Source organism: Megalobrama amblycephala, linkage group LG1, assembly GCF_018812025.1.
Source record: "Megalobrama amblycephala isolate DHTTF-2021 linkage group LG1, ASM1881202v1, whole genome shotgun sequence".
In the NCBI taxonomy this organism is placed as follows: Eukaryota; Metazoa; Chordata; class Actinopteri; order Cypriniformes; family Xenocyprididae; genus Megalobrama; species Megalobrama amblycephala.
The window spans coordinates 67373866-67399987 of record NC_063044.1 but is presented as its reverse complement, the minus strand read 5'-3'; the positions used below and the strand labels follow the sequence as shown (position 1 = coordinate 67399987).

The window sequence follows — 26122 nt, the reverse complement described above, 5'->3', positions numbered from 1 at the left end:
TATTACAGTAAAAGTGTACTGTAAATTACATTTGAGCATCAATGAATAAGAATTTGAGTGATATTAATAAGAGAGCTGTGAAGCAACACGTCCATTATGCATTGGCACAGTGTCACTGTATATATCAAGGATTTAAACACTCAGTCTGTCAGATCAGAGGAAGTTCACAAACAGAGGAAGGGCTAATGATGTTTAAAGATAGAGCTGTAACTATATAAAGAAGAGAAAGACTGACAGAAACAGAAAATGCCTGATAAGTGTTATTTGTGTCTGCTGGGACTGATCATTCTCTGCTCACTTCTCACAGGTAAAGAAAAACTGTTTATTCTGGAGAGTGTTGTTTGCATTAAGTGAGAAAAAAGGTTTTGAATCTTCTGCTTTTTGTACTTGTATGATTTATGTCTTCATTTATTAATAATGAATGTACTGTGTTTCAGGTACCGGTGGAATGGATGATGCTCATGTGTTCATCAGTTCTGATGAAAATGTCCGTCTGCCCTGTAATAATGCTCTTTCTGACTGCAAATCAACTACATGGATCTATAGCACATCCAGGCATTCAAAGGCAGCTGAACTGACTTTTTTAGGGATAAAGAATGAAGACACAGGGAGACATGAGAGACTGTTTCTGGGGTCTGACTGCTCTCTGAACATCAAGAATGTCACAAAAGAAGATTATGGATTTTACACCTGCAGACAATATGTAAATAAACAAAAACAAGGAACTGATGCACATATTTATCTGCATGTTCTTCATGGTCAGTGTTTCTGTGAATTATTTGATTATATGTTCATTTTAAAAAGACACCATTCTCCCTTTAACCGCACATGTTTGCTGAAAAGTCTAAAGTCAGTTAAGTGATTTGTGTCTTGTGTTCAGTTTCACTGTCTCCATCATCATCATCATCATCATCATCATCATCATCATCATCATCCTCACAGACTGAGATCAGTTCAGGTCGCTCTGTGACTCTCTCCTGCCAGTTGTATTCATATACTGGATTCTCCTGTGATGATTGGTCCCATTCTAAGGGACTTCAGCTGTTGTGGGTGAATCAGGCTGGTGTTGATCTGAAGACAGACTCCAGATATCAGATATTATTCTCATCAAATCGCTGTATCATCACTCTGACCACAACACTCCTGAATGAAGATGACAACAGAGAGTTGAGATGTCAGCTTACTCTCAGAAATCAAGTTAAGACCTCAGTCAGATACACTGTCAAGTATTCAGGTGAGAAAATCTCATGAGTCAGTTTCAGACCCTCATAATGTCAGTAACACTAAGAACTATTAGCATCGCTGAAGCAGAACAAACTGAGGGAACAAAAGCTTCTTTGACAGAAGAGTTACTCAAAGCATTGCTTCAAATGAAGTTTTAACAGTTCAACAAGTGCTGCTGGAAATAATGAAGGAATTAAAACTTGACAGCAAAAATTTAAACTTTTTATGTAATGTGATGATCAAAGTTAAAATATGATTGTCATATTCTACATTATGAATCATCTGAACTAACATTCATCCTTTACATTTCAAAATAATTCAACAACAGAAGTGAATCCAGTCCACATCACAAACTCAACTATACAAGGTAAAAAAATACGCTGTTGCGAGTTTTACTAAATCCTCTCTTGTCAATGTTACTTAACAAATGCATGTAATTACTTTATGCATGTCATAGTTGATATGAGCAATGAAGGCCAAGAACAACATGATTCTGTCTTCTAACTTTATCTGATTATGAAGCTACAGCTGCAGTTTTTTCAAGGTCTTTATTGATTCTTATTTTTCATGAAAATTGATGGAAGACTGAAAAATGCATTTTTTTTTTTTTTTTTTTTTTTTTTTTTTTTGCTACTTGTTCAACTGAATGTACTGGAATCTACTCAATATAATTGAGCTGATATTACTTAAGTTCAAACAGAACTTTTACTTTTAATTCTAACATAACATTATCAAGTAGAAAAAAAAGTAGGGCTGCTGTAAGGGATGGGAGTGGGACAACAGAGTTGGAGATCCACGTGCAGGCTTTAATAAACAGAATGAGCGTAGTCGAACAGGCAGAGGGTCAAACATCAGCAAACAGATACAGGAAGGCAAGGCAAAAGAGTAATCCAAACACAGGCTATGGTCAAGGCAGGCAGCAAACGATCATCAAACAAGGAAAACAGTCCAGGGTCAAAAACACAGGCAAGGCTAGGCAAGGACAAGGAAACAAGGCAGGAATACACGGAAAACCGTAATCACAAAGCACAAGGTAGAATACAGGCAAAAGTAATACTCAGCAATGTGTGTGTGTATGAGTGCAGATTCATGGACTGGTGCGGTCACTGATGGGAAACAGGTGTGAGTGCATGATTGGTTCCTAGATGGGTATTTGTTAGGGGTGTGACGAGACCAGTATCTCACGAGACGAGACGAGACTCGAGATTGAGTTCACGAGACGAGACAAGATGGCGAAATACATGACTAGAAAAAATATTCTGCAGGTGTATTTGAAATGTTTTAACTAATCATTTTGTAATGAATGTCATTTCAGTTCTACTTTCTGAGACTGAATTATCATATGCAGTAAAAGACAACAATACTCAAGCACTGTAAAAGGTTTTGCCACTAACTCAACTGACTGGCTTCTCTTCAGATCTTACTGTACATGATTTATGAGCTTCTACAGCTTTTGACCTCCTAACTGAACTCCTCTCCACAAACTGATCACAGAAATAAAAACAGTATAAATAAAAATGGTAACACTTTACAATAAGGTCTCATTTATTAACATTAATGTATTAACCAACATCAACTAACAACAAGCAATAGCCTATATTTGCTACAGTATTTATTAATCTTTGTTTGTTAGTTGATAAAAATAGTCATTCATTGTTAGTTCATGATAGTTCACAGTGCATTAACTAATGTTAACAAATGAAACCTTATTGTTTGTACTAGTAAATAATAAGAAGAGAAAACTGTTATTCATTTTTATGGTAACACTTTACAATAAGTGCAACCATAATCGCACTCTCTCAATATTCAAAGATCAAATAAGACCAAATTTTTCTTTGATACAGAGCTAGGAGATGGTTACAACTACACTGCCCAGCCTAAAATAGGTTTCATATTGAGAGATATTTGCATTCATCAGGGAGCCGCTTTCAAATGCGGGGTATTGAAATCACGTTTGAATGCGCGCGCGCGTTTACTTTCACTTTCAACGGTCGCGCGTACTCTGTAAATATGGAGCGGCGGCGACCGTTATCCAACTGAATTAAATGTTTTTTTAATTTAAATACAAAGCAAAACGACAGTGGAGGCATAATGTAAACGTAGCGGTGGCATATTCTTTCCTAATCATCCTAACACTCTGTCATGGCAACATCACGAGACTACTTTTCGCCTCGACGAGAAATCTCGTCACAGTTTAGTCTCGCGAGATCTCGTGCCACGAGATCTCGTCACACCCCTAGTATTTGTGGGAAATGGAGTCCATATGATGAAAATAGAACACTGACCCAGGGCACATGAATCAGAGCCCCCCTCAAAGGAGTGGCTTCCAGACACTCCTAAACAGTCCAGGAGGGAGGTGGAGTGGAGGTGGACCAGGGCAGATGACCAGGGCAAAGAAGGCAGGGGAGACAGCCAGGGCGAAGGAGGCTGAACAGACGACCAGGGCGACAGACTTGAAGACCACCATGGTTGAGTAGATGACCACCACTGCAGCTCATATGGGCTTGAAGACCCCCACAGCGAAGCAGACGACCACCAATGGTAAAGATCTGGTAAAACTGGAGACCACCATTTCTTATTAGGTGAAACCGAAACATGAAGCCCTAGGGCCATGACAGTGCAGGCAGGGAGCTCAGAAAAGCCCTCCAGGGCTCTGACTGGAACATCCTCTCTGGTCATGTAGCGGCGAGCAGGCAGTTCAGGAACAAACTTTGCGGTTGCGCGGGACAAATGGACAGTTCTGGTACAACCTCTGTGGTCATGTCGAGGAAGACAAGAAACTCAGAGACCACCTCCATAGTCGTGTCAAGGCAGACAGGGAACTTAGGGACGACCTCCGTGGTCGTGTCAAGGCAGACAGGAAACTCAGGGACGACCTCCGTGGTCATGTCAAGACAGACAGAAAACTCAGGGACGACCACGAGGCTGGATTCTAGGACTGGGACAGACACTGGACTGGACTCATGGACAGAGGTGGACTCAGGAATGTACTCATAGATTGAAGCAAGCTCAGGAGCAGATTCATGGACTGGTGCGGGCTATGGAACTGGAGCTGATAGAGCTGACACAGCAAATGGCTGTGGCCATAATGGCCAATGCTGAAATCTCTGAGGGCTCAGGCGTAGCAGTCATCTCGGCTGAGGGCTCAGGCGTGGCAGCCATCTTGGCTGAGGGCTCAGGCGTGACAGCCATCTTGGCTGAGGGCTCAGGCATGGCAGCCATCTCAGCTGAGGTCTCTGGAAGCTCTGCTGAGACGTGACGAGGCTCTGGAAGATCTGCTGAGACATGACAAGGTTCAGGAACATCTGCTGAGACGTGACGAGGCTCAGGAATGGTTGCAAATACAGGAATGGACTCCGATGCAGCCAGCACGTGAACAGGCTCTGGTGAGGGAATTACTGGGTTTGGAAGTGCAGAGATTATCAGGGTCGCGATAATCTGGGTGGAAGGCATAGAACCTTGTAACGGTACAAACTCCGCTGCCACCAGAGTTCTTTGGACTCTTAAAGTTCTCTTCTTCCAAGACAGTGAATGATGAACCACACAAAATTAAGGCATAATACATAAAGTCCCTTAGACTGCAATTGAACTTCACTTCAGGATTTCAGGATTTTATGGGCTCATTTAGTCCAAAACAGAAAATGTCTTTCAAAGACACATCGTCAACTGGAACTTGAAACAATAACATAACATAAACGATGAACATATTCCTAACTCTTTGTGCTGAAGGCGTAGTAGCTGGGTGACTGGATCCATGGTTGGACTGGAAATGCTCATAAAAGCTGCTGGATCTTGGTATGGCTGAGTATTCTGTAACGGATGGGAGTGGGACAACAGAGTTGGAGATCCATGTGCAGGCTTTAATAAACAGAATGAGCATAGTCGTACAGGCAGAGGGTCAAACACCAGCAAACAGATACAGGAAGTCAAGGCAAAAGAGTAATACAAACACAGGCTATGGTCAAGGCAGGCAGCAAACGATCATCAAACAAGGAAAACAGTCCAGGGTCAAAAACATAGGCAAGGCTAGGCAAGGACAAGGGAACAAGGCAGGAATATACGGAAAACCGGAATCACAAAACACAAAGTAGAATACAGGCAAAAGTAATACTCAGCAATGTGTGTGTGTATGAGTGCAGCTTATAAAGGGTCACTGATGGGAAACAGGTGTGAGTGCATGATTGGTTCCTATGATGAAAATCCATATGATGAAAATAGAACATGGACCCAGGGCACATGTAACAGCTGCAACTAACGATTATTTTGATAATCGATTAGTTAGCCGATTATTTTTTCGATTAATTGATTAACATCCTGCCCAATGTACTTCAAACAAATGTGCCAACTGAATGAATGAAAGCATACAGTCCTTAATTTATTAGACTACCTGTCATAATAAAGAGAGAACACAAATATTTTAGGAATTATTAAAAACTTGTTAAAAACTCAAAAATGTTATTGCCATTTATTAAAGGGTTAGTTCACCCCAAAATTAAAATTCTGTCATTTATTACTTACCCTCATGCCGTTTCACACCTGTAAGACCTTTGTTAATCTTCGGAACACAAATTAAGATATTTTGGTTGAAATCCGATGGCTCCGTGAGGCCTTCATAGGGAGTAATGACACTTCCTCTCTCAAGATCCATTAATGTACGGAAAACATATTTAATTTAAATCAGTTCATGTGAGTACAGTGGTTCAATATTAATATTATAAAGCGACGAGAATATTTTTGATGCACCAAAAAAAAAAAAAAAACGACTTATTTAGTGATGGCCGATTTCAAAACACTGCTTCAGGAAGCATCGGAGCATAATAAATCAGCGTGTCGAATCAGCAGTTTGGTGTAATTTGACATCACTGTAAGAAGATTTCTGTACATGGTGGGCCGACCTGACTAATCGATAATGAGAATCGCCGCCAATGATTTTCATTATCAATTTTATCAATAGTTGTTGCAGCCCTAAAAAAAGTGCAGTAAAATACACTTTATGTTAGTACACTTAGTACACTTCCATAAAGAACTTAAAGTGCTCTATTTTCGTGCACTTATTTTGTACTTAATATACTAAAAATTCTTCTTTAGTGCTTCTTAAGACAATCTTAAGAGCATCTAAGTGTACTCAACTGTGCTATTTTGAGACACCATGAATATGACTTAAATGTATTTAGTTACCACTTGTAGTACACTTGAACCCATCTTTCATACACTTTTAAATATATTCAGACATAAAATAGACTTACAATGTATTTCAAATATAAGATTAATATATAATAAATATATACAAATGTATTGATAATGTTGTAGGCAATACATTCTAAATACATGTTGTATATATTTTATTATATATTTAAAAGTGTATAAAGCAGTACATTATGGAAGTGTACTAAAATAGAGTTGTCTCTCTATCGTCTCTCTCTCAGTGATTGTGATTGTGATTGTGATTGCGATTGTTGCTGCTTCATTCGCTGTTCTCCTTCCTGCTCTTATTCTCTGGATGATTCGTAAAAAAGGAGTAGGTGAGTTTTTACAGTTTATTATATTATGTAACAACAGACAAATAGTCTAAAACATCTGACTAAGTATTTACATATTAAATAAACGTGTAATTTAGACAGAATTCCTCAGCAAAAATCATGTTTCTATTCTACAGCTCTACAGTTCTTTTAGACTCTTTAGAGACTGTTTGTCTGTTTGATCATAACTGTCCCATGAAATTATGTTTCAGATAACAGAAGAGGGACTGATGACTCTGTGGTGAGTATTGTAGGTTGATCCATGAGATATTAGTGTATATAAGCTCTGCTCCGCAGTGTATTTGTACTTTGTTTCTGGTCTAAAGTCACAAATAAGAATTAATAAGATGGAACCAATTATACAGTCAACATTTCCATTCATCCTACTGCCAGTGAACAATGTGATTAATCTTCAATAATTTATGTTCCCTTTCAAATGGGAACTCGCACTGCGTCAAAGACACTTTGGGGACTGCCTTGGTATGATGATGTCTGAAGTAAGAATAGAAACTCAACAATGACAATGGCCTGCAACAGCCAGTGACGTCGCTCTAGTGCTACCGGAAGTATAAAAGGAGCACCTGGAGTATACATCATCAGCTTTTTTGTCTTCAGGTGACCCTTTGTTTGAATTGTGTTTAGGCGACTGTTACCATGGCATGCTCCTCTGACAAGCACTTTAGGAAGTGTGTTCCCCCGTGTCAGCGCTATCTGACACCGGACGATACACATCACATGTGCATTATTGTTTTGGTGAGGATCATAAGCATTCTGTTCTTTAAGAAACTGTCAGATTGTGAGGGCTTTTCCATGAAAAAGCTCCATTTGCACATGGCCCTTTTCTCGAGGGTGTCGGTCCCTGGGGGATCAGGACCTGCTGCAGCTGAGGCACAGAAGAGACTGAGATCCTGGGGTTCTCAGGTCAAGCTAGCGGAGGATTTTGAACGTCTCTTTCTCATTCCTCTGCTGTCAATGCAAGTGCTGAGCCAGATGAGGATGTTCTTTCATTAGAATCATCCGATCTGGTCGATAGCACTCTTCTGGCTTCAAGCCAGGAAGAGCAGGATGTTGCTGCGCAGGGTGAAGACATGTGGAGCCTAATCGCTGTGTCGTGCGAGCCATAACATCCAGCAGCTCATTTCTTCTCAATGCACCAGTCTCGCCCTCTCAACTGTTTGGCACATCTGTTAAGCGGTGGTTGATAAGTTTAGAGAGGCAAGGGTATGATCTGCAGTTTTTAAGAAATTCACACCTTAAACCTCAGGGGGTCCTAGGCCGCCTGAGTCTGCGGGCTATAGACAGGCCCAGAAGCAGAGTGTCGCCTCTCGGGCTCCTCCTAGTTCGCCCCTCTTTGAGTCGTCTTGGTGAGCTGTTTCATTTCTGAGGGTGTTCGGCTGAGGCCCCACTCTCTGGAGTCTCGGTAAGACAGTGACATAAGGTATTCAGCTCCCTTGTGGCCATCTTGGTGAACTGTTGGTAAAAATACAGTGGGCTGAGGCCTTTTGTTCTGGCAGCTACTTTTATTTAAAAAAAATAAACTTGTCTGAGCTCCCTTTAGACACTGATTATCAAGTGTTGGCCCTTTTGTGGCCATCCTGCTTCTTGGCATCTCTTCTCAGTGCTGTCACCTGAACCCTAAACTAAACAGTACACCAAGTGTCTGTTTCACAGCATTATAACAGTCTGTCGAGTGTTCTGCCCTGTTTCGGGCCATCTTGACAATCTGTCCCTAAAGGGGGGCACTGTTGGTTGAAGCCACTGCTCATCTGGATTTATTTAGACAGTGTTATTTTCTGTTGGCTCCTTTAGGCCACCTTGATAACCTGTCTCTTGGGTTCAGCATGGTTGACGCAATCTGACAGCAATGTCAAATGTTCGGCTTTTTGTCAAGCCACCTTGGTCATTGAATTGAGTGTGTTTGGTCTCCTCTCACTATGGAGAGTCTTTCTGCTTAGGCCACCACTTTTCACAGTTTTCTGTCTCTCATCTCTGCTGAGATTGTAGGGGTGGAACTAGATCCCCCTCATATAGTGAAAAGGCGATGGAACTTGTTTCCTTGCCTGTATTCCCTTAAAGGTATACTTATCTTTTTGTTTTGTATTACCAGACCTGAGCTCTGCTCCGTTCTTGGTTATAAGCTAAGGTTTTTGGCCTTTGGGAAGAGTGTCACTGACAGCCGTGGTGACCTGGTGAGGAAACTGGCTTCCGGTACTTTTCCATTAGCCTTCTTGTGCTTGTCATTCCTATTAGGCGGTTATTCCCTCAACATGGCGGCATGGGTATTTTGTTCCCTAAAGTATCTTTGATGCAGTGAGAGTTCCCATTCAAAAGGGAATGTCTCAGCTTACGCATGTAACCATGGTTCCCTGAGAAGGGGAACGAGACACTGTGTCTCACTGCCATGCTTCGGTTTACCCGGCCAGGTCACCTTCAGACAAATGCTAATGACGTGTACTCCAGGTGCTCCTTTTATACTCCGGGTTGCACTAGAGTGACGTCATGGGCTGTCGCAGGCCAATGTCATTGTTGCGTTTCTATTCTTACTTCAGACATTGTCACGTCAAGGCATTCCCCAAAGTGTCTTTGATGCAGTGTCTCATTCCCCTTCTCAGGGAACTATGGTTACATGCGTAACCTAGATTTTCACAAAACTTGTAGATGAAGTTGTCATATCACGCTCGTTTTACAAATATTTTACCTGAAACTTTTACAGCACCTGTGTAAAGCATTAGTGATGGAAGGGCCATCTCATAGCTTGGTTTGTCATATTTCCATTGATGTTTAGGAGCAGACAGATGATCATGTGACTTATACTGTGGTCACTGCATACAGTAAAAACCAAGACAAAAAGAACAAGGTGAGAAACACTTCCTTGATGTTGTCTAACTTCTATCAACATGATAGTTTGTATTCTCTTCTTATATATGCAGTTCTTCTAAATGTATGTCATGAATTAAGCTCAAACATCATGCTGTAATAATTGTGTGTTGAAACAATAACTGTGATATTCATTCAGGTTCGCCGCGATGATAACGTGACTTATGCTTCCATCAGAGGAGCAACAGCTGGAGTTCAGGAAAACTGCAGTGAACTTCATGCCTCTTTGAACAAGATCCATCACAAATCAGTCAAGTAATTATACAAAAACCACATGAGCAGAGGAATATGAATCTAATATAGTCGACTTCTAATGGTTTCATTCAACGCCATTATAAAGACTTGTACATGTTAACGAACAAGCTCTGACTTATTTGCAGTTATTGGTTATATTGGTCAGTTCAAGTATGTTTTTTTTTTTTTTTTTGTATAGTTTCTATCTGGTTGTTGATCAGTTAATGTATCTTTATTATTAATTCAGGACAGTTTTACTCTCTATGTCAAATGTGTATTTGGTGAAATATAATATATTTTCCATCATTACACATATTTTCTTGTGCAGACTCAGTAGATGTGACATATGTAGTGCCTTCTTCAGATCACCAGGGTACTGCTGCTTAAAGGATGCCCAGGTGAGTCATACAAAAGGAAAACGTAGGCCAGTGTTCTATTCGTAGGGAGCAGCAGTGGGAGATTAAACAAACAGACAGACAACAAAGGTAAATTCAAATTATGTTGAGAAATTTATATTAAGGAAAATATGATTCATTAAATGATTTAAAGAGTTGTATCTCTTTCAGGAAAAAAAAAAAAAAAAAAAAAAAAAAAAAACAGCAGAAAAGAAGATCAATGCAATAACAATGAGTAAAAAAACACTGAGTATCAATAAATGCAAGAAAAATAAAAAAAAATGTCAAAAATAACTTTGTTTCTGAATTTCTTCTTTTGTTTCTAAATTGTTTATCTCTTTTTAATTCCTTTTTGAGATTTAGATTTTAATATACTAGTTTAACTTTATAGTGTTCTTGTTCTAATTATTTATTTAAACTAATTTTAGGGTTTAGGTTTCTTAATTTAAATCTACAATGGTTTAAATACACTCCTTTATGTACCCATTAGCTTTAAATTTAATTTTGATATTCAAATCAGCAGTTCAAATCAGAAAAAAAAAAACACTGAAAAATACACCTTAAATAACAGAAATATTTTTTCATTTTTTTCAGACAATAAAACCCTACAGTATTTTATTACAGTTTTTCCGCTATATATAGATGGGAGACATCCTGTCTGAGAACCATTAACCTCATTCACTTCTGGTAGGATGGAACCGATTCTAAAAAAAAATCAACATATTAATTCCATTATTTCAATATTCTCTGAGACCTCAGATTATTCATAAACATTTGTATGCCTGATGAGTTTTCATACATAACATTTTGTACTGTTTAGATGCTGTCAATAGATATTTTACATTTTAATTTATGTTCCAGCGGTTCTTTGGGCTTCCAAATTCTAAACAACTATAAAAAACAATACAAAATAATATGTATGAAGACAAAACTACCAGTAAAAAAAGCTTAAACAACAACAACAACAACAACAACAACAACAAAATAATTTGCCCCTCCCTCTACAACTTATGGACAACCTGACCATTTTCTAGACCTGGTAATGTAATTATTAATCTTTCTAGTTATGCCAAGTTATAAGCTTTCTTCATGAATTTTTATGCCACCTAACACCCCGTTCATTTCCGGGTGTTGGAGATAATGTGTTTGTTAGCACTGTGCCCGCTCAAGTTCCCGCGCCCATGCAACTATTTGCTGTTATAGCAACAAGATAAAACAAACATATCACGAGTGACTCATCGCTCAAAACAATTTAACCCCTTGCCACATGAGCCGAGGCCTGGCTGGCCATCCCCGGAATGTCAAAGTGGATTATGGGGATTATAAATCGAGGTTATCTACTTCAATTCGCTCGAGAACCCCCGCGTTTCCGTGGTGTGATCCCCACCTAGGGAACACGAATGCTCGCATTCTATGTTCTGAGAAAAGTGAGGCTTTTACAGCCATTACTTCCTCGTCCCCAAAAAGGATGACAGCCTCAGGCCCATCCTTGATCTCAGGGTTTTGAACTGCGCCCTAGTAAAGTGCGCGTTCAAAGTGACCACTTTGAAACAGATCCTCTTGCTAATTCGTCCAGGGGACTGGTTCTTCTGTCTGGATCTGAAAGACACTTACTTTCACATCCAAATAGCCCCCCGCCACAGGTGCTTCTTGAAATTCGCCTTCGAGGGAGTGGCATATCGACATACGGTCCTGCCCAGTCAGAGGTCGAGCTAATATCCCACAGATCCATCCTCCTCAGCCACTTAGAGTGCTTGGGGCTCAGGGTCAGTTATGCCAAAAGCACGATGATTCCCAGCTAGCGAGTCTCATCTGGGGGCTGTCTTCGACTCAACCTAAATGAGAGCTGTAGCCTCGACAGAACGTGTCCTGGCTATACAGCAGCTTACGACCGCCTTCACGATTGGTGCGTCTCTTCCTCTCAGAATGTTTCAGAGGATGCTGGGCCTTATGGCCTCTGGACTGCCAGTACTGCAGTTAGGTCTCCTTCGCGTGAAGCCCCTTCAGCACTTGCTAAAACTCCTGGTTCCGCCCCGAGCTTGGCATCACAGACACCTTCATATCAAGGTGGATCATGCTTGCGTCGCAGCCCTTGCCCCTTGGAAGGACCCTTCTTGGTTCGAATAGGGTGTCCCCCTGGGGATAATGCACAAAAGGAAGGTCATCTTCACAGATGCGGCCTTTCCTCCCAACGCCTATTCAAGATGGCAAAAAGCCTACTGGAGTGGGCACATTGCCACCTGTGCTCTCTAAAAGCAGTGTACGTGCCGGGCAAACTGAACCAGGGAGCGGACAGACTGTCTTGGAGCAACATTCCCTCTGGCGAGTGGATGCTCCACCCCCAGACAGTTCGGAGAATATGGGAGATCTTCAGGGAGGCAGAAGTTGACCTCTTTGCTTCAGAAGACAACTCTCACTGCCCAATCTATTTTTCGAAGGAAGGGGGATGCGCTGGCCCACAATTGGCCCAGCCTTCTCTTTTACACTTTCCCCCTGATCGCTGGAGAAACCTCAGCTGCTCACAGCTGCCCCGTGGCTCATTCCCCTGAGATGGGACCTCCTCTCTCAGGCAAACATGACGACACTTATGGCCTCTCGATGGGAGCCTATGAACCTTCCAGAGGGTGTCTTAAATACCTCTCAAAAAATTTCTCTCAAATGGTATTTAAATACCATTCTCTCATGCTCTCAAATGGTCAGTCTTCACCGCTTGGTGCACAAACAGCTGTGAAGATCCACCACATGCAACATGTCAAAAGCTGTTGGATAAGGGTCACACCCCCTCCACTCTTAAGGTCTATGTGGCGGCTATAGCAGCCTTGCATGCCCCTATAGACAGCATATCAGTTGGCAAGAACAACCTCATTGTTCGATTTTTAAAAGGGTCTAGGATGTTGAACCCCCCTTGCCCTTTTACTATCCCTATGTGGGATCTGTCTACGGTTCTAAAGTTCCCCCTTTGAACCACTGCAATCCGCCGATATTCGACCCCTATCGCTCAAAACTGCTCTGCTATTAGCTTTGGCATTGGTTAAGCGAGTTGGAGATTTGCAGGTGCTCTCTGTGAGCTTTTTGTTTGCATATTTTATATTTCATATATCTTAAAAGTTTTTACAATCTTTATTACAATTACATCAAGCTCTACAATCTGGAAATATCGCGTGCGTCATAACACTAACAGCAGAACGGTTATCCAAACAACAAAGAAATGTACAACACTCGCGTTACAGTGTGTGTATTCACACACATACTAAATGCTAACTACCTTTACATTAGTGACAGTAACTGGGCTGTATTGGCCCACGCTGAGGGAACAGTCGTCGGTGAAATGTTTGGCACAGATATACAAAACTGTGAAGCACAATTATATGAGGCCAGGCACGACCTCTGTGAGTTAGCCCATTTTTTCGCCTTCTCTTGACCCCGATAAAATCCGGGTCTCTGGCTATGGCCTAATTCATTGTAGCTGATCTACGGGGCCCCCTTCTGGACGTCCCGGACAATTACTTATAAGTCATTCATCTACAATAGCACGGTGTGATTGAAGAGGTTCCCCACCCTGTCTAGCAACGCAGTACAAGTAAAGTATCAAAAGGGAATGTACTCGGTTACTAACGTAACCACAGTTCCCTGAGATACGGGAACGAGTACTGTGTAGCTAACCGTGCTATGACACTGCACGACTCTGTCGTTGCATCAGTGACCCTATGCCGAGCAACTGCTTATATAACCAGATGCCCCGCCCAATTTGGCGGGCTCTGGCGCGCTGCTTAAGAAAAATTTGCGCTGGGTGCTCAGCCAGAATATTGTAAACTTACGTGTGAAAGGGTTACATTAGAAATGTGTAAAGGCAGACTAATAGATTAATGGAAAAATATTAATATCAAAATATGGTAACACTTTACTTGAAGGGGTGTGCATAAGACTGACATGACACCTTCATAATCATGACATGACACATGTCATGAATATGAAGGAGGTTTTATGCATGTTTATGACAACTGTCATTAAGTGTCATTCGCTCAATTATGTCATTTTTAATGCAAAGATTACATTGTTTGAGATGTCCGAGTTATGACAACTTGACATAAACCAATACATCATAACCTGTCAGTGTCTTTGTCATGACAACTTGACATTATTTAGCTTTATGGGTTAACATTACATTAAACTGTCATGTAGTTGGTTTTGACATTGGCTGTCATGAGGCCATTATAATAGTGTCATAAATATGTATCTTGAGCTCAAGTACAGTGGTACAAATTGAACTTGTCATTAAAATGTCATTAAGTGACAATACTCTGACAAATAATTTTATAACAATAATTTCAGTAATTTCATTTTTTTTTTTTTTTTTTTTTTTAAGTTTCCTCCAACAGAAGGTCAGATAATAGACAATTTCAAATTTCGTAAAAAAGATGACACTGTTATAAAATAATGGTAACACTTTATTTTAGGGTCTTTTAACTAGTTGCTTATTACTATTAGCATTCATATGGCTAAAATATTGGCTATTTATTAGTACTTATAAAGCACATATTAATGCCTTATTCTGCATGACCTTATTCTACATTCTTAATCCTACCCAATACCTAAACCTAACAATTAACTATAATAAGCAGTAAATTAAGAGTTTATTGAGGGAAAAGTCATAGTTAATCGTTTATATATGTGTTCCCTATACTGAAATGTTACCAAAATAATGTAATGTAATGTTAACCCATAAAGCTAAGTAGTTTTTTTAAAGCTGCTGTAGGTAACCTTTGTAAAAAATTTTTTTTTACATATTTGTTAAACCTGACATTATGTCCTGACAGTAGAATATGAGACAGATAATCTGTGAAAAAATCAAGCTCCTCTAGCTCCTCCCAGTGGTCATATTGCCATTTGCAGAAATACACCGCTCCCGGTAAGAAACAACCAATCAGAGCCAGGAGGAGTGTCTTAGCAGTGTCAATCAATCAAGCTCGCGTGCGCGCTGATCACACCCCTCTCATGCACAGCGCCAGCGCATACAGGCTTCAAGATTACCGGTGTGCCGCAGCTTTGCTTATGGCGGAAAAACAATCCAAACTGTCAATTCCTCGAGTGGCACCTGCTCATAAAATAAAGACGGGTAAACGGAAAAAGACAGATGACGATGATAAAAAAGCCAAAAAGAAAGAATTAGATAGAGCCCGAAATAAAACGAGGGTAGATATCGGAGCGGCTTTTCCGAGGTGGAGGGAGCTGGAGCTATCCCTGCTTGATTTGTTTAATTTTTTAAGAACTACACAACTAAGATGATTTCAAAACAGGACTGACAAATTATGTATGGCATGGTTTCTTATAGATTTCAGGGTGATCCTTTGCATATAACATCGTTTTATTTCGCCATAAGCAAAGCTGCGGCACACCGGTAATCTTGAAGCCTGTATGCGCTGGCGCTGTGCATGAGAGGGGTGTGATCAGCGCGCACGCGAGCTTGATTGATTGACACTGCTAAGACACTCCTCCTGGCTCTGATTGGTTGTTTCTTACCGGGAGCGGTGTATTTCTGCAAATGGCAATAGGACCACTGGAAGGAGCTAGAGGAGCTTGATTTTTTCACAGATTATCTGTCTCATATTCTACTGTCAGGACATAATGTCAGGTTTAACAAATATGTAAAAAATATTTTTTTACAAAAGTTACCTACAGCAGCTTTAAGTTTGATAATTAATCGGCTATGTCATGTTTATGACAGGTTATGATGTTTTGCTAATGTCAAGTTGTCATGACAAAGACACTGACAGGTTATGATGTGTTGGTTTATGTCAAGTTGTCGTAACAAAGACATCTCAAACAATGTCATCTTTGCATTAAAAATGACATAATTGAGTGAATGACATTTAATGACAGTTGTCATAAACATGCATAAAACCTCCTTCATATTCATGACATGTGTCATGTCAAGATTATGAAGGTGTCATGTCAGTCTTATGCACACCCCTTCAAGTAAAGTGTTACCCAAAATATTTTTTAAATTCTATACCAATTTGTAAAAGTGATGACTTAATAATCTTAAATAATCTTAAACTCTGTCTCACTGCTATGGTGGAGCCGTTGCTTAGCCTACATCTGCACTTTACTAGAGTACCTCAGTGATTTCAAAAGAACGCTCAGTGAATTGATTCTGGAACTGGGCCTGCGTCAATGTTTTCAGTTCTGCTCCCTTTTTCTCCTGGTTTGTTTTATTTTGGTTGCTGTTACTAAATAAAATTTAATCTCTCCAGATGAGATTCAGAGCAAATATAACTGGTACAGTGTGAAGGTCAGACAGAAAACAGAAACACTGATATATCAACATTGATTCGTCAAGAGAATATGATGCCGATTCAACACTTCTCCATCATGAACTGTGATACAGTGTCAGTGAAATGTCAGGCTAAACACTCGTCAGAGGTTAACAACCACAGGAGGGGCTAATAGTGTTTAAAGATAGAGCTGTAACTATATATTTAATGAAGAGAAAGACTCCAGAAACAGAAAATGGCTGATAAGTGTGATTTGTGTCTGCTGGGACTGATCATTCTCTGCTCATTTCTCACAGGTAAAGAAATATGTTTATGATCTATAATATGTCATAAATGATCTGTATGATGTGAACATATATTCAAAAACTGATCAGTTCTTTATATTACTCTGACAGTGTTTAGTAAAGAGTTTAAACATATGCTACTCAGCGTTATCTTGTTGAAATTTATGTCATGGTGTTAATTCCTGAATGCATTGTCACAAATGTCATTCAAAAATCATTAATTAGATTTTTTTTCTGCCGTTTCTACCCAAGTAAAAATTCTATTAATTAGAAATTTCCATTACTTTTTATTTTTTTATTTTTAGATTTTATTCATTTTAATGACTTTTCAAGTTGATGACAGTTGTTTAGAGAACGAATTAAAATAAGAAATACTATGTCAGATTGCATCTTGATTTTGAGACGTTTTTCCTTATTTTAAAGCACATTTGTCTTGTTTTATACCATTTTAAGTCATCCTGAGGCAGAACCACTGCAGTTCATCCCACAATGGAGTTGGAGGTTACAGCACACTGCTCATATATTTGTTTTACCATTATTTTATTTGAGATATACTGTATATTTACCTGCCACTGCTTTCTCAGAGTGGCTTGGATTGGATCATTATTTCTAGATTTTAATGGCATGCAGGAAACTGCTAAAAAAGAAGTGAAACTAACAGTAGTGCAAACTTATAGCCTATAAACTGTGTTCAGACCAAATATGGGTTGACTGTATGGTTTTCAATATGCACTTCTCGCACTGAAGAACATGTTTTTACACCCGCTGTTGTGTCAAAGTGTGTTCCACCATAGATTAGTGGTTATGGTTAGGGTTAGACAGTGAAACATTCAACACAACCAACAGCAGTCCTCGCTCGGCTTTCTAGAGGAAAGGTTTGACCTGATGTGGTGGTTACAGAATGACTAGGTTAAAACTGCCTGAGTTGTTATTTTTGAACACTTCACCATAAGTTGCTCTTGATGGACAGTTCCTATTACAGTAAAAGTGTACTGTAAGTTACATTTGAGCATCAATGAATAAGAATTTGAGTGATATTAATAAGAGAGCTGTGAAGCAACACGTCCATTATGCATTGGCACAGTGTCACTGTATATATCAAGGATTTAAACACTCAGTCTGTCAGATCAGAGGAAGTTCACAAACAGAGGAAGGGCTAATGATGTTTAAAGATAGAGCTGTAACTATATAAAGAAGAGAAAGACTGACAGAAACAGAAAATGGCTGATAAGTGTTATTTGTGTCTGCTGGGACTGATCATTCTCTGCTCACTTCTCACAGGTAAAGAAAAACTGTTTATTCTGGAGAGTGTTGTTTGCATTAAGTGAGAAAAAAGGTTTTGAATCTTCTGCTTTTTATACTTGTATGATTTATGTCTTCATTTTTTAATAATGAATGTACTGTGTTTCAGGTACCAGTGGAGTGGATGATCCTCATGTGTTCATCAGTTCTGATGAAAATGTCCGTCTGTCCTGTAATAATGCTCTTTCTGATTGCAACTCAACTACATGGATCTATGGCACATCCAGACATTCAGAGGCAGCTGAACTGACTTTTTTAGGGATAAAGAATAAAAACACAGGGAGACATGAGAGACTGAGTCTGGGGTCTGACTGCTCTCTGAACATCAAGAACATCACAAAAAAAGATTATGGATTTTACACCTGCAGACAATATGTGAATGGTCAAAAACAAAGAACTGATGCACGTGTTTATCTGCATGTTCTTCATGGTCAGTGTTTCTGTGAATTATTTGATTATATGTTCATTTTAAAAAGACACCATTCTTCCCTTTAACCGCACATGTTTGCTGAAATGTCTAAAGTCAGTTAAGTGATTTGTGTCTTGTGTTCAGTTTCACTGTCTCCATCATCATCATCATCATCATCATCATCATCATCATCATCATCATCATCCTCACAGACTGAGATCAGTCCAGGTCGCTCTGTGACTCTCTCCTGTCAGTTGTATTCATATACTGGATTCTCCTGTGATTCTGAGGGTCTTCAGCTGTTGTGGGTGAATCAGGCTGGTGTTGATCTGAAGACAGACTCCAGATATCAGATATTATTCTCGTCATATTACTGTATCATCACTCTGACTACAACACTCCTGAATGAAGATGACAACAGAGAGTGGAGATGTCAGCTTACTCTCAGAAATCAACTCAAGACCTCAGTCAGATACACTGTGAAGTATTTAGGTGAACAATCAGTTTCAGACCCTCATAATGTCAGTAACACTAAGAATTATTAGCATCACTGAAGCAGAACAAACTGAGGGAACAAAAGCTTCTTTGACTTTGACAGAAGAGTAACTCAAAGTTTTAACAGTTCAACAAGTACTGCTGGAAATAATGAAAGAACTGAAACTTGACAGCAAAAAAAAAAAAATACTTTTTATGCAATGTGATGATCAAAGTTAAAATATGATTGTCATATTCTTCAGTATGATCCAGCTGAACTAACATTCATCCTTTACAGTTCAAGATGATTCAACGACAGCAGTGATTCCAGTCCACATCACAAACTCTCAGGATCCTTCAACTATAAACACACATGTATCTAAAGGTACATCATCACTGTCTTTCTCACATCAATGCTTTGCAGTGCATAAAGCTAGAGTTATCTTGTGTGATAACCAATTGTCATATATAGTATGAATCATCTAAACTAACATTCACCCTTTACAGCTCAAGATGATTCAATGACAGCAGTGAATCGAGTTCACATCACGGTCTTAACAATAAACACACCAGAAATTTCAAGACAAGGTACAGTTGAAATAATGAACTGTCACTGTTATGAGTTTTACTGAATCTTCTCTTGTCCATGTTACTTAAATGCATGAAATCACTTGAACTTTTTTTGAAAGAGTTGTTTCAATTAAATAAAGTGTCTTGTCATCCTTACTTGACAAGTGTTGTTCTGTCAAAGAGTAAAACTGAAACACAATGCAGGATGTCCTTCTATGCACACCATAATTCAGGGGTGCCCAATCCTGTTCCTGGAGATCTACCTTCCTGCAGAGTTCAGATCCATCCCGGATCAAACACATCTGTCTGTAATTAATAAGTGCTCTTATAGATCTTAATGAGCTGCTTCAGGTGTGTTTGATCCTAAACTTTGCAGGAAGGTAGATCTCCAGGAACAGGATTGGACAACCTGCCATAGTTGATATGAGCAACTGAAGACAACATGGATAAGATGGTCTATATTGATGAACTTTTCAATTCTTCAGTTGTTTGATGACTATGGTGTTCCCTTTCGATACGGTTCACTCACATTGCGTCAGTTTTTTTTTCTCTGAATACCGAACCTGATTGGTTCACATCTGTGCACCTGCTCTGACAAATAACATTTTAGCCCACCAAAATGGGTGGGCCGACTGCCTATTTAAGTCGTGATAAAAGCTACTTTTGTCTGACTTTTTCACCTTCAAGCACAAAGATTGACCTCCTACATGGGTCAAACAGGCTCAAACAGCCTATTCTCATTAGTGAAATATTTAAAATCAAAATAGTCTATTAAAGCCATGACCTATGTAGGAGGTCAATTCTAGGAATTATAGAGATTAAATGATTAGTTCACTTTCAAATAAACTTTTCCTGATAATTTACTTACCCCTATGTCATCCAAGATGTTCATGTCTTTCTTTCTTCAGTCGAAAAGAAATTAAGGTTTTTGATGAAAACATTCCAGGATTATTATCCTTATAGTGGACTTCAATGGGCACCAAATGGTTGAAGGTCAAAATTACAGTTTCAGTGCAGCTTCAAAGGGCTTTAAACGATACCAGACGAGGAATAAGGGTCTTATCTAGTGAAACCATCTGCCATTTTCTAAAAAAAAAAAAGCAAATGTATATGCTTTATAAACACAAATGATTGCCTTGCACGTGCTTCCGCCAAAACCGCACTTTCGTATTCTTCAAAAAGTTTACGCTGTATGTCCTACGCCTTCCCTATTCTACTTACAGAACGAACGTGGCGCCAGTTCAGAATAGGGAAGGCGTAGGACATACGGCGTAAGCTTTTTGAAGAATACGAAAGTGCGGTTTTGGCGGAAGCACATGCAAGGCAATCATTTGTGTTTATAAAGCATATACATTTGCATTTTTTTTTAGAAAATGGCAGATGGTTTCTCTAGATAAGACCCTTATTCTTCGTCTGTTATCGTTTAAAGCTCTTTTTAAGCTTTTAAGCTGCACTGAAACTGTAATTATGACCTTCAACCCTTTGGAGGCCATTGAAGTCCACTATATGGAGAATAATCCTGGAATGTTTTCATCAAAAACCTTAATTTCTTTTCGACAGAAGAAAGAAAGACATGGACATCTTGGATGACATGGGGGTGAGTAAATTATCAGGAAAATTTTATTTGAAAGTTATTTGAACTAATCCTTTAATAATGCCATTCAGGACAAACTGAAGGTTTAGCTCACTGTGTTTAACTCTCATATAAACAAGGCATACATTATATAGTAACACCTCTCCTCTCAACTACTGCCACTGTAAACTGTGATGAAACATAAACTGCATGTCATGGTCAAGTATGAAAATATGATGTTAATGTCCTGCAGATGAAGCATCTGAACATTCATCTTCTGCAGTCGATTCAACAACACTGATTCCAGTCAGCAGCTCAAACTCTGAGAAGAAATCAAGCCAAACGACAGCAGCAGGTTCATGATCACATGATCACTGTCACACATCATCAGTCTCTCACTTCAGCGGTTTGCACTGGCTCTTAAAAACTGGTTTATCATCACAAAATATATCTACAATAAGAAGCTCTTTAATCAGATTTGTCAGTGAGTCTATGACATTTTGATTCATATGACCAGTCTTGTTCAGTCTGTTCTCAGATGCGTGTATACATAACTCTTTAAACAATCATAACATACATCTAGTGTATCCTATGATATAGTGAACAGATGTGCAATGAACAAAATTCAGCTGAGAAAACATAATTTGTCTTAGGGTGAAACTGTTAGGAGCTGCTTTTTTCTCTTTCGTCATATATATGTGAATAATGGAACTGAGTTTTTGATCTTAAAGGGTTAGTTCACCCAAAAATGAAAATTCTGTCATTTATTACTCACCCTCATGCCGTTTCACACCCGTAAGACCTTCATTGACCTTCAGAACACAAATTAAGATATTTTAGTTGAAATCCGATGGCTCAGTGAGGCCTTCATAGGGAGCAATGACATTTCCTCTCTCAAGATCCATTAATGTACTAAAAACATATTTAAATCAGTTCATGTGAGTACAGTGGTTCAATATTAATATTATAAAGCCACAAGAATATTTCTGGAGCAGCAAAAAAACAAAATAACGACTTATATAGTGATGGCCGATTTCAAAACACTGCTTCAGGAAGCATCAGAGCCCAAATGAATCAGCGTATCGAATCTGCTGTTCAGAGCGCCAAAGTCACGTGATTTCAGCCGTTGGCAGTTTGACACGTGATCTGACTGATTTGACACACTGATTCATTGTGCTCCAAATCTTCCTGAAGCAGTGTTTTGAAATCGGCCATCACTATATAAGTCGTTATTTTGTTTTTTTGGTGCACTAAAAATATTTTCGTTGCTTTATAATATTAATATTGAACCACTGTACTCACATGAACTGATTTAAATATGTTTTTAGTACCTTTATGGATCTTGAGAGAGGAAATGTCATTGCTCCCTATGAAGGCTTCACGGAGTCATCGGATTTCAACTAAAATATCTTAATTTGTCCTCCGAAGGTCAACGAAGGTCTTACAGGTGTGGAACGGCATGAGGGTAAGTCATAAATGACAGAATTTTTATTTTTGGGTGAACTAACCCTTTAAATGATTTAAATCATACTGAGCATTTATTAAACACACAAGTCATCCCATGTTAGGCTACCTTCAGACTGTCAGTCCAAATTCGATTTTTGAGCATATCCGATTGAAATCCGATCACTTTCTGGAAATTTCAGTCTGACTGCTCTGATTGGATTTCGCGTGGTTTATGTGACTTTCTCATGTGACCTAAAATGTAAATGCCAGACATTGTTATGGGAAACATGCTGACAGTCGCTACAGAAACAAGGTTGTGTTGTTGCAAGAACCAGACGAGCAGAAAATGACAATATAATGGAAACATGTTTTGAAACCGGCGAAGACGACAGTCAAGTTAAGTCATCTTCATTTATATAGCGCTTTTCACAATACATAATTAAACAGATGTGTTTTTAGTCTAGACAGTACAGAGTAAAGCCACACCAGCCCTTTTCTGCCACTGCCTCATAAAACGCAATAGTTCAGCGTGGCGGCTACATAATATCATGTTGTAAATTAGACAATATCTGTATTGCAAACTGCTCCATGTTGCAGTTGTTGTCGTAGTTTTTGGCGTATACCTACCAACGCAACATCATTGCCATAGAAACCAATGCAGATATTCTGGAAAATGAAAGAGCAAATCGGATCTGAACCGTTGTGATACACAGTGTGGACATCAATAAATTTGAGACCAGATTCCAATTGGATGCACAAATAATTGGATTTGGACTGACAGTCTGAACGTAGCCTTAGTGTGAACAGCTTTCAGCACAATAACTGAGGATTGCACTGATATATGGAGCTGCTCTGGACTACAGCAGTCTTCATTGTGTTCATGCATTAAAATATAAAATATTTTGCATTTCCATTTTGTTTTTAATTGTTGTAGCATCAACTACAGCACCAGCACTGATTCCAGATGTCACTCAAAACCCTCTGAAACCAGGTGTGTATGTCCATCATCCTCATTGCAGTGGCTGTTTTCACACTCTGGAGCTTTTCTTGAATCAGTTTCTGAATGTAATAAATCATCTGTGAGTTGTTTGAGCAGCTGATCAATGAACTTTGACTCAAGCCATGTTTAATTTGTAATACACATCACTTTCTAATGTCATTCTCTTGTGCATCACCTACAATCCTTAAACAAGAAAACTGTGTGACAGCAGTATCTCAGAGGACCATCACAGCTATAATAAACATACTGAACTTTCTATAAAATCCTCATCACAAGTACCTCACAAGTGTCAATTTTGCTATTAACTGTGCCATATATAATTTTATTTGTAGTAGTTGTTTTTATATATTTAGTTAAATACAGTAATGCTGAATGTGTCTCTCTATAGGCTCTGAGAGAGTGATTGTGATTGCCATTGTTGCCGCTTCATTTGTTGTTCTCCTTTTTGCTCTTATTCTCTGGATGATTCGTGAAAAAAGAGCAGGTGAGTTTTTGCAGTTTCTCGTATTATGTAACAACAGACAAAAAGTCCAAAACATCTGACTAATTATTTACAGATAAAATAATTGTGTAATTTAGACAGAATTCCTCTTAGACAGATTTTAATGTTTCTATTCAACCACATTATAATTCTTCTAGACACCGATTGTCATCTGCATCAGTTTGATCATGAATATTCTCATGACATTAAGTTTCAGATAACAGAAGATGGACTGATAACTCTGTGGTGAGTATCTTAGGTTGATTCATGAGATATTAGTGTTTATAAGCTCTGCTCCACAGTGGATTTGAACTTTGTTTCTGGTCTAAAGTCACAGATAAGAATAAACATGATGGAACCAATTCTGCAGTCAACACTTCCATTCATCCTACTGCCAGTGAACAATATGATCATATTCAATAATTTATGTTTTCTTATGTGTTTATATTTCAGTTACTGTTGTAATTTTCCTAACATTATATAATACTACAATAGGATCTGTCATCATAACCTCATGTATGAATAATAGATTTTCACAAAACTTGTAGATGAAGTTGTCACATGATGCTCGTTTTACACACATTTTACCTGAAACTTTTACAGCACCTGTGTAAAGCAGTAGTGATGGAAGGGCCTTTAATAGTTTGGTTTGTCATATTTCCATTGATGTTTAGGAGCAGACAGATGATCATGTGACTTATGCTGAGGTCATACACAGTAAAAACCAAGACCAAAAGAAGAAGGTGAGAAACACTTCCTTGATGTTGTCCAGCTTCTCTCAACATGATAGCTTGTGTTTTCTTCTGAATTTGTGTCATGAATTAAGCTCAAACATCATGCTGTAATAATTGTGTGTTGAAACAATAACTGTGATATTCATTCAGGTTCGCTGTGATGATAAAGTGACTTATGCTTCCATCAGAGGAGCGACAGCTGGTGCTCAGGAAAACTACAGTGAACTTTATGCCTCTGTGAACAAGATCCATCACAAATCACATGAGCAGAAGAATAATGAACTTTGTATAATTAACTTCTAATGGTTTTATTCATTGTACATACTTTTAATGTCTTTTATATTTTAAGAAACAAACCACCCACAAAAGTGGAGCTCTGATTTATCTGTAGTTATTATTGGTATTTTGGTCAGTTTGATGTTTTATAGTATCTGTCTGCTTGTTGGTCAGTCAATTCTAATGCCTTTATTATTAATTCAGGGTCTGCAGGATAGAAAATAGAGGACAGTTTTACTGACGTAGATGATTCTCATTAAATCGTGTATTTTCTCGAGCAGCTTATCACAGTATGACAGGAATGATAATTTGGTATTTGAACCATTTGAGCAGCTGCTTTCAGCAATGCTTGTAGTATTATATTTGTCAATAACAAAATAGCCTGTCAAATGTGTGTATTTATAGTGAAATATATTTTTCATCAGTACACATATTTTCTTGTGCAGACTCTGTAGACGTGAAACGTGACCTCCTGAGGATCCTTTGATTGCAGTGTTTCCTAATCTGGGGGTCGCTAAAGATTGACGAGGGGTCGTCAAGCTCACTCTAGCTTGAGGGTTTGGGATGAAACGGTTTCTATGGGGTTTGGGATGAAACGGTTTCCATAGAAACTACCTTTTAGCTAGTTGTCTAAAGGTGTGTTCACACCAGACGCGAATGAAGTGTTAAGCGTGAGTGATTTACATGTTAAGTCAATGCAAAGAAGCAAATAGACATCCGGCGGCGCTAATGAAGCGATTCACGCGAATGATGCAGAACGAATTGAGCATTTCAGGCGTTTGACGCGCGAAACGTGCAAGTTGAAAAAAACTGAACTTTGGCGAAAATTCGCGCCGCGTTAACCAATTAGGAGCTTGCTCTTGTGACGTGACGTAACGAGCTGAGGCAGAAATCCGAAACAACAATGGAGGACAAAATCACCGTCGCTGTACATCTTCATATTTTTGTAGAAACAGGAATAAAAAGAGGTCGGGTAAGTTGTAAAAAACGGTCTTTACTCAATTTGAGCTATATATATATATATATATATATATATATATATATATATA

At 38.9% G+C, this 26122-nt stretch overlaps 1 protein-coding gene and 1 long non-coding RNA gene across 3 annotated transcripts; both read left to right on the top strand.

Annotated features, from left to right (window-relative positions):
- Window positions 1-191: 191 nt before the first annotated feature.
- On the top strand, window positions 192-21582 carry LOC125280763 (uncharacterized protein DDB_G0271670-like). 2 transcript variants are annotated; one of them, XM_048211514.1, is made up of 5 exons: window positions 192-758; window positions 881-1234; window positions 19292-19378; window positions 19501-19581; window positions 21390-21582. In XM_048211514.1, exons 1-5 carry the CDS (start codon window positions 422-424, stop codon window positions 21497-21499), a joined length of 969 nt encoding a protein of 322 aa, XP_048067471.1. In that variant the 5' UTR covers window positions 192-421; the 3' UTR covers window positions 21500-21582. The 2 variants fall into 2 exon arrangements, with proteins under 2 accessions (XP_048067471.1, XP_048067472.1); XM_048211515.1 differs by lacking the exons at window positions 192-758; window positions 881-1234 and adding exons at window positions 18189-18540; window positions 18664-19011 and having other exon boundaries at window positions 21390-21566.
- Window positions 21583-24292: 2710 nt separating this feature from the next.
- On the top strand, window positions 24293-26041 carry LOC125280839. Its single transcript, XR_007187762.1, has 3 exons — window positions 24293-24309; window positions 24738-24806; window positions 24948-26041. It is a non-coding gene; the product is annotated as an uncharacterized LOC125280839 (long non-coding RNA).
- Window positions 26042-26122: the final 81 nt, after the last annotated feature.